This window comes from Tenrec ecaudatus, chromosome 7 (assembly GCF_050624435.1).
Source record: "Tenrec ecaudatus isolate mTenEca1 chromosome 7, mTenEca1.hap1, whole genome shotgun sequence".
NCBI classification, from domain to species: domain Eukaryota; kingdom Metazoa; phylum Chordata; class Mammalia; order Afrosoricida; family Tenrecidae; genus Tenrec; species Tenrec ecaudatus.
This window is the reverse complement of record NC_134536.1, coordinates 83592780-83601690: the sequence shown is the minus strand read 5'-3', so window position 1 is coordinate 83601690 and position 8911 is coordinate 83592780. Positions and strand designations below refer to the sequence as shown.

The 8911-nt window shown below is 44.2% G+C and overlaps 1 protein-coding gene across 1 annotated transcript; it reads left to right on the top strand.

Moving 5' to 3' along the window:
• Positions 1-221: 221 nt before the first annotated feature.
• LOC142452823 (coiled-coil domain-containing protein 160-like) lies at positions 222-1452 on the top strand. Its single transcript, XM_075554020.1, has one exon. It carries the CDS (start codon positions 427-429, stop codon positions 1414-1416), a length of 990 nt encoding a protein of 329 aa, XP_075410135.1. The 5' UTR covers positions 222-426; the 3' UTR covers positions 1417-1452.
• Positions 1453-8911: the final 7459 nt, after the last annotated feature.

Below are 8911 nucleotides of genomic sequence, written 5' to 3'. Positions count from 1 at the left end.
TTTTCTTCACTAGCCCAAGGATTCTTCAGCCTCTTTTCTTGCTTCACTGCTATCTCCTGGGGTTTTTGTGTGGAGCTTTTCCATCTTGACTCACTGCTTTTGCCCTGTCACCTTGCTGAACTTCAGGCAAGCATAGCATTTTTGAATATATACATATATATATGTGTGTGTGTAAAGTATTGCCTTTATTAAAAATAATGCTGGGCCACCGGCCGGGTCGAGGGGCCACGGCGAGAGCGGACTCCCAACCACCCAAGCACCCGTTGGTGGCGGCGAGCTTCAGGGACAACGGAGAAGGCGGGAGAGAGGGGCCAGGGCTCCCCAAGCCCCAGCCACACCTCCAGTTCAGATTTGATAAAGGAAGTTACAGCATCCAAAGTAACACCTTGTATCTCTAGAACTGCAACAGAAGCAGTTCCAGGAGAAATGGATGCTGTCAAAAACCCCAAGGAGACAGAGCAGACGTCTTCTTACGCTGCACCGGATTGTCCAGGTCAGGCGTCTCAGCCAGCATCTGCAACACCAGCCACTGTAGACAAGACCACAAAAATGGAAGAGACTTATTACTTGTCCAGTCAGAAATTTTGTGAAGAGAATAAAGGGAAGAAAAAAGTATCTTTTCCCCACCTCCATGAAAAAGAAGAAAAGCCGAAGTTAAGAGAGAGAAAGATAAATATTCCAAAGGGCACAAGAGCCACAAGTTCTGCCTCCTGTGAGCTATCTCACTTGGCTCTCTGCACTCAAGCCAGTTGTAAGACCACCGAAGGTCGTGCTCCTTGTACCAAGGAGTCACCAAGTGGAAGATGCCATCACCGAAGGGGTGACCCGAGGCAGAAACCAGCGGGCAAAACATCTCTCAAGGTTCGCCCAACCCTTTTAAAGGCAGAACTGAAAGACCTGAACAAGAAATACAAGAAAATCGAAGAAGAATTCGAAAATGCCGAACGAGAGCTTTTGAATGCTAAGCAGGAAGCCCCCAAGAAACACCTGAATTTTCTAGAAACAAGGGCGGTGACTTCGAAGAAAGACTTTGAGCTCCAGGCTTTGAGAAATGACCTGTCCAGAAAAGCAACTACTGTCAAGACCTTATCCAAAGAGCTACAGCAAGCCCAAGAGGTCATCCACAAGCTGCACCTGGAGAACCGCAATTTAAAAGAAATGGTGAAGAACCTAAAGCAGCGAAACGAGGCAAGCAACACCCTCCTACAAGAGGAGATGAAGCTGTATTATGAATTAGAAATAGAAAAGATTCGAGGGGAGCTGAACGCCATCAAGAGCGAACTGAAAATGGAGAAGACCCTGCAAGCAAGGAACAACAGGGCCCTGGAACTGCTGCGAACCCACTTTACCTCAGGAAGGCCAACCAGTGCCCTTGGCCCAAATCCAGGGAATACTTCTGCAAACCCTACAAAATGAATTAAACAATAAATAAAGCCTTCCATTAGGCCAGTCCTGGAGCAAATAAATAAATAAATAATGGAAGAGAAAGGATTTCTCAATTTTACTTTTCTTATTTTGCACTTAGACTTTTATGGAAGCACACTAGTATAAATAGATGTTAACCATGTTTCTCAGCATACATCAACTCAATGCCATTGAGTCCAATCTGACTCCCAGTATCAATAGGATAGGATAGAACTGCCTCTGTGGGTTTCTGAGACTGTAACTCTTTATGGGAGACTTTCTCCCTGAGAGTAACTAATGGTTTTGAACTGCTGACCTTGGGGTTAACAGCCCAATGTGTAACCACTATGCTACCAGAGCCGCCTGAGTTTTAGGCTTCACCTCTCTGGCTATTTGTTACCACAGTTGGAGTAGTTATCTAGAATGAAGAAGGTCTCTGAGAAAATGGTGACAATTTAGACAAGGCAGCAACTTGGACTGGGTAAGGCAATGTCAGAAGAAAACCTCTGGGCTTTTACCCTCTACTAAACTCTCCCCTTGCCCTTCTTCCGAACAGAGGCTCCACCCTAGTAGAATAGGGACAATAGGCCGAGAAGTCAGATCTACACACAGGACTGTTTCTAAGTGTTGAACATTTTCTCTGAATTGTGAATGACCTCTCACTATTGACCCGTGCAGTCTCTCATTTCTGTGAGATTGTTGGCTCTGTTAGTGAACGGATCAGGCTTTGGGCTAGAAAGACCCTTCGGGGGGGGAGGGGGGGTGGACTGTTTGACCTTCAATACTTGTATTTTGGTTTTTTGTTTTATTGCTTTGCAGCCCATAGAAAAGGGTGACAACTCCAACCTAGTTCAAACCTACATTGTATCTGTGTAATGTAAGTTACAACCCCCTGGGCAGGCATCGTCCCTTTTTTTCTGTGCCCGACAGGTTACCAAACACACTGAAGGCATTTAGCAAATGATGATAATAATTTAAATCAATGGGAGCATTGGGTGGGTAGGGAGATAAGAGACTGGAGGACTGGGACCCACTAATAATTAATAATGTCTCAGGAGGTGGTCCCACTGATTTTGGAATTTAAATCCCCTTGTTCAATTTCTTGCTGGAGTGAGTTCCACACAAAAAAGGACTAATCTTTAATTTGATACTTAGTCACTTCAGTGTCCTGTGCTGAGCTAGCTGAGATTGCATATTCTTATGAAAATATACGCATTCACAATCAGTCAGATAATGTCACTCCCTAGGGCTTCGAAATGCAAAAGCAGGAGATCGTATCTTCAGAAATGTGACTTCAAAGTCATAGGATCAACGGAAAAGTTCCCCTTCCTCAATTTTAACTTTTTGTTCTTGGAACTGAGAAGGAAAAAACGCTGTGCAGATTTCTAATTAAATACATAATGAAATAAGGCAAGGTGTCCACAAGTCAAAGCTGCCTTATGCATGAATTTGTGTCCTTTTGTGTAATTGGTCAAAGTGGCAGACATTTTAATAAAAATGACAGGACAATGTGTCTGCTTTTGATTCAGGTTTGGTCACCAATCATTTTGCTGCTTGTTTTGTTCATATCCAAATGACTTGGGATCTGCTCTAATTTGTGTGGGCTAAAATATTTGAGACCATAAGAAAGGTTATCTCAAACCTTATCTTTACTTACTATGTTATGCCAATTGACTATGTTGCTCCACAAAAATATGGACCTCAGCTTCTTAACCTAGTCAAACAATTGCATAAGGTGTTTGGATAGGTCCAGGTGGCACTGTCTGGTAAGCATTGGACAGCTAACTGCAAGGTTGACAATTCAAGTCCAAGAGCCTCTCTACTGGAGAAAGGCAAAAGTTTTCTGTTGCTGTAAACATTTCTAAAGCATTGTCAACCGTACACGGGGTTCGCGTGAGTCAGAATCACCTCAATGATGCTCAGTTCGGTGCTCTAGCACATCTGTAAATACACACACAGCATCCCAGTCTGTTCTTTTTACCACTTATGGTATACTCCTTAGCACCTGCCCCATGACTCACTCTTCATTCCCCAATCTACATCAGAATGTGTGTTTTGGTGTTTTTCTGAACAGACTGTTCTGTGTTACATTATACTTATAAAAATTTTGAAACCCACCCTATTCCCTACACACCCTGCCCCCCTCTTTTTTGTTTTGCCATGGCCCTCGTTTTCTTATGCTTCACTTGTCTGAATTACTGCAATCACCTCTTGAGTGGTATTCTGACATTTTGTCTGGCTTCTTGTAGCTCAACCTTTATTGTTAGCATTTCCTTTTGAACGCCAAGTCTGTTTTTGTTTCTTCTCTGCCTCAACAATTTCCCTTTCCAGTTCCACTGGCTATAGGATACACATCGCACTGCTTAACAGACATAGAAAATATTTTATCATCTGGGTTCTGGCTGTCTTCCCAACTTCATCACTGATTCCTGGCCCTGGTTCACTAAGTGCAGTTCTTTATATGAACTTCTGTGTTCCATCTCTCCCTTTGAATATGACATTCTGTCTGTTTGGATTTTCCCTGTGCCTTTGTTCCCCTGGAAGATTCCAACCTCTCCTTAAAGGCTGGCCTGGAAATAATCTCAATAATCTCCTTTTAGGAGACTCCTTGCTCTGGGGATGAATTAAGTCAGAGTCTCTTTCCAAGGAATTGACATGGGACTCTAGAGAGTGAATAGTTGGTTTCCAGAGTCGAGGCCCCAACGGTGGAGGTGACCAGAATGAGCACAGTGAGAGTACTGATAGGGAAGAAGAAGCCAGACCACGCGGCACGTTGCAGGCAAGGGCTTCTGACAAGAGAAAGAAGTGAGGTGCTGTTGGCGTACCGGTTCCCTGCTACGGTCCTTGGATGGCTCAACGTGCTTTTCAGACATTCGTAAACTCTTGTTAAGCCCTGTTGGCACAGTGTGGTGAGCTTCGTGCTGTTAACCTGGAGGTCGATGACTGAAACCCACAAGCCTCTCCACGGAAGAAAGTTGAGGCAGGCAGGTCCTGGAAAGGTTTATCGTCTTGGAAACCCTAACGAGCATTTGCACTCTGCCCTATAAGGTCACTGTGAGACAGATCAACTTGATGGCATTGGGCTTATTATTGGGGGGAGCGAGGGGGTGTTTAATTTTTTTGTTAGCATTTTCTTCATTTGGGATCCCTGGTGGCACTGCCTTATTTGGCATGGGACTTCAAACTGCAATGCCAGCGGTTCAAACCTCCCACCCAGAGAAAGATGGCCTATCTGCTGCAATTGAAGGGTAGGAAAGCGTCAAGAACCGATGGGGTCAGTCTGTGAGTCAGAATCAACTCATTGGCACTGGTGTTTGCTTTTCCTTTCCTCCCGCCTCAAGTTTCCCAGAGTGAATTGCTGTTCCTTGTTATTAAATGACTCTTTATTCTGTTGTTGGGGCCCCTGAGTCATCACAGTGACCCATTTATAACCGAACAAAACATTGCCTGGCCCTGTACTGCCCGCACAATCATTATATGTTTGAGTCCATTGTTGAAGCCACTGTGTCAATCCATCCCATGGAGAGTCTTCCTCATCCTTGCTTCCCATCTGCTTTACCAAGCACTGGGTCCTTCCCCGGGACCCGTCCTTTCTGTTAACATGTCAAAAGCACATGAGATCAAGTCTCGCTTCCTTCTAGCGAGCATTTTGGCTATACTTCTCCTAAGGCACGTATGGTTATTCCTCTGGCACTGCCAATATTCTTTACTAACATAATTCAAATGCACCCACTTTTATTCGCTCCTCCTTTATCAATGTCCATTTTTTTGAGTGCATATGAGGTGGACGGTGGATTCCTTATTTAAACCCAACTATTAGAGAACCAAGAAGGTCTCCCCTGAGACAGATGGACGCTGTGGCTACAATAATGGGGAAAGACATAGGGATGATGGTGAGGATTGTAGAGGACTGGGCAGTGTTTTATTCTATTGCACATCGGGTCACTGCGAGTCAGAATCAACTTGATGGCACCCAACAAAAACCCAACACATTATAAAGTTATTGGCCTAATTGCACATTCTTTATACTTCTCCACCAGACAACAACGCTTAAAGAGTAAGGACATTGTTTTCTTTATCTTGAGATTCTCAGCAATTAGTCTAACTGTGGTAGGTTGATGTGTATGTTTGGATGAGTGAAAACTAACACCACTTAAAAAATGCATTTTCTATCAGAGAGCTTATGTGATAGTTACATAATCTCATGTCAACTTGATGATAGTAAGAGCATAGGGGTGGAGTCTAGCCTGCCAATCAGGCCGTAGCCTGATGACACCTCCTTGTGGGCTTGGCCTTCTCAGGAGGATTCTGGGAACTTTCTCTGTTTCTCCCTGCAGGAGGGTCACACTTCATTTTGCTGCTGTTGAGACACCCAGACAGTTGGAGGAGCATCACACCACCACGGAGATGCTTCTACCGCCAATGGCCTGTGACGTTCCTGCATTAGGCATCATTGCATGTGCTGTGTGAGTTAGATGAGGGAGTTATGGACTGTTTCTGACATATGTGGTAATATCCGACTTAAGGACTTGTTCTGGACTTGGCTGCTGTGTTTTCTCAGCATACAATTGCTCTTTGTTATAAAGCTCTCTCTTACACACATAGGAGTCTCTCTGGATCTGTTTCTCTAGTCAACCCAGACTAATATAGCTTATTAAATTATAAAGTTGGTGTTTCTATCATAGTAGATGATAAAGTGTTAGGTCTTCCAGTAACATATTTGGATTTTAATAAGAGCTTTCTGGAAACAACCCTTTGATGTAGAGGAAAAACCAAGAAAGTGGGACTTTATAAGGATCAGGTTTCTAGCAGAGATATTTTGGGAGCCTTTCAACACCTTCCAAATTATAACATACCTTTGTTCAGGGCCAGCGGGGTGTAGGCACAGCAGCAGGGGGGACTGTCTGAGAGACTGAAGGACTCCTTCCCCACTGATGGAGAGGGAACAAGGACTGGCATCTTACTGGCCAGAACTGCATTTACTTACTTCCAAATGGCTTTAAATATACACCGAGGATCCAGGAAAAACAGAAATAGTCTTAGTGAAACCAATCAAAACACAAGTTACTTGAAGTAATATCACTGTGGGAAATTCCACTTTGTGAATCAGTGGATTGCTCTTTAAATATTGCTGTCTCTAATCACTCTCTTTTGCACTTTCTCTGTTGGTATTGCTGATCGAATGGCACTTCTTTCCTACGGCATGAATTAAAGAGGATGCTGTCATATTATAGCTGAGACTTCATCACAGGAAAATCAAATGGGATGGATCATTGAAATTAGTCTGAGATGAGTGCTTCTTATGCACAAATTTTATCTCGCAAGGTGTTTAAGCCATTAGCACTCTTGAGCTTCCTTTTAATCTTGAGGGGTGCATTTCATCCTGGTCTTCTTGTAGACAACCTAATCAGGGTGAGTTGACATTCTTTCTTAAAACTCATTGTGCTTTAGTTTACACAGCAAACTCGTTTGCCATTGAACTATTATACACAAGTTGTTCAATGAAGCTGTTTGCTATTTGCCACCCTCCCCCCAATGGGTCAGCTCTCTCCCCGTTTCCATGTACCTTCCTCAGGGGCTGGGCCCCTCCTGGCTTTCTCATCTATACTTTGGGGCAAATGTGGCCCTTTTGGTCTTGCGTAGTTGATTGTTCTAAGGAGTACGTTATATTTGCACAGTTGATTGTTCTAAGGAGCACCTTATAACATCTGTCTAAACGACGACCTCTGGCAGGCCTAGAAGAATGTCCGAAGGCAGTGGTCTCTGCAGTGCGGAGGATTACTTGCTTTACCAGCTATCATCTTTTTAACTCTCTGAGTCAGCAGTTCTCAACCTGTAGGCCGCAACCCCTTAGGGGGTCGAATGGCCCTTCCACAGGGGTCGCCCGATTCATAACAGTATCAAAATGACAGTTATGAAGTAGCAGCAAAAATAATTTTATGGTTGGGGGGTGACCACAACATGAGGAACTGTATGAAAGGGTCATGGCCTTAGGAAGGCTGAGAACCACTGCTCTAAATGGTCAGGTGAGACGGTGCAAGTATGGTGTGTGAAACTGGAATGTGGAGATTGGCCAGTTTTGCCAACCTTCCTGTGTATAAAATAAGTCATCTCAGGAGCAGGAATGAGGGAATCTCACATCCATCAAGACAGAAGAGCAAATGCTGAATCCTGAGATTCCTGTGTTGACTCTCTTTGATCCCAGAGACAGAGCTGTGACACCAGCAGAGGCCAGAGGAGTGGCATAAGTCCAAGTAGCAGTTCAGACAAGATCCTGACATCCAGAGAGTGGAGCGTTTCCTCGTCCACGGAGACAGGAAAACGGAATAGCTTCAAGCAGGAGGCACAGTGGGTACTGACTGACAGTGCTAAAGGAATTGTATAACATTGCTTGAGCAGGGCCATGGTCAAGGATCCATTGTCTGAAGAGACTGAGGATCAGAGAGGTATGCATATGAGCATGGCTGAGAAGAGGCACTTTAATATATCTGATTCCCAATTTTAACCTTTGAATTGCTAACTTCCCTTAGCAGCCCCACAATTGTGAACATTGCCTGTGAGCTCTGTGTGGCCGTGGCGATGGATGGTTGAGCCCAGCAGTGGAGTCGGTGCTGTGGGAGGGATAGTTGAGGTCAGAAGAGGGGAAGGAAGATGGGATCGGAAAGCTAGTCTGCCTGGTGCCTCAAAGGAATTGGCATGGGTCTGATGAGTTTGATTCCCTCTCTCTCTCTCTCTCTTTTTTAATGGCATTAGAGAGGGTCAGGCACCAACTCTACACCATTCTGACAGTCTCCCAGTCCAGCACATCTAGTCATTATTATGAATTTGAATTTTCTACTTGTTTTCTCCCATTCAATCCAGGCCTTAGTGTGCTGTTCCTTGCCTAAGTGGTAGCTAGGCACCATTTAGCTCTTCTGGTCTCTGGCTAGAGGAGGTTGGTGGTTTGTGGAGTCTTACAGTTTTGTGGACTAATTGCTTCCTGGAACCTTTGGTGTTCATCACGCTCTTTTGTCCTGGGCAGGAAGAGACCAATAGTTGATATCTGATGGCCGCTAACAAGCTTTTAAGACCACAAACACTCCTCATCGAACCAGGCTGCAAAACACTATGTGTATGAACTATGTTATGTCAGTTAACATCAGACTGTGGTCCTTAGTCTTTAAGACTAGCAGCTCAGTCCCACAGTGCCTTGATATGTCTAGGAAATTTCCCCTCCTGTGTTTCCCAGGTACTCTACGATGTGAAACACAAACTCACTGACATTGAGTTGATTCCAACTCATAGAGACTGTGCAGGGCAGAGTAAAACTTACCCTGTGAATTCTGAGACAATAACTCTTTTTCTTTTAAAAATTTTTGGAAAACATTTTATTGGGGCTCTTACAGCTCTTATAACAATCCATACATAAATTGTTTCAAGCACATTTGTACATATGTTGCCATCATCACTTTCAAAACATTTTCTTTCTACTTGAAGTCTTGGTATCAGCTCCTCCTTTTCCCCTCCC

Coding starts and splice junctions, on each gene's coding strand:
- LOC142452823 (XM_075554020.1), top strand. CDS start 427: ATGGATGCTGTCAAAAACCCCAAGGAGACAGAGCAGACGTCTTCTTAC.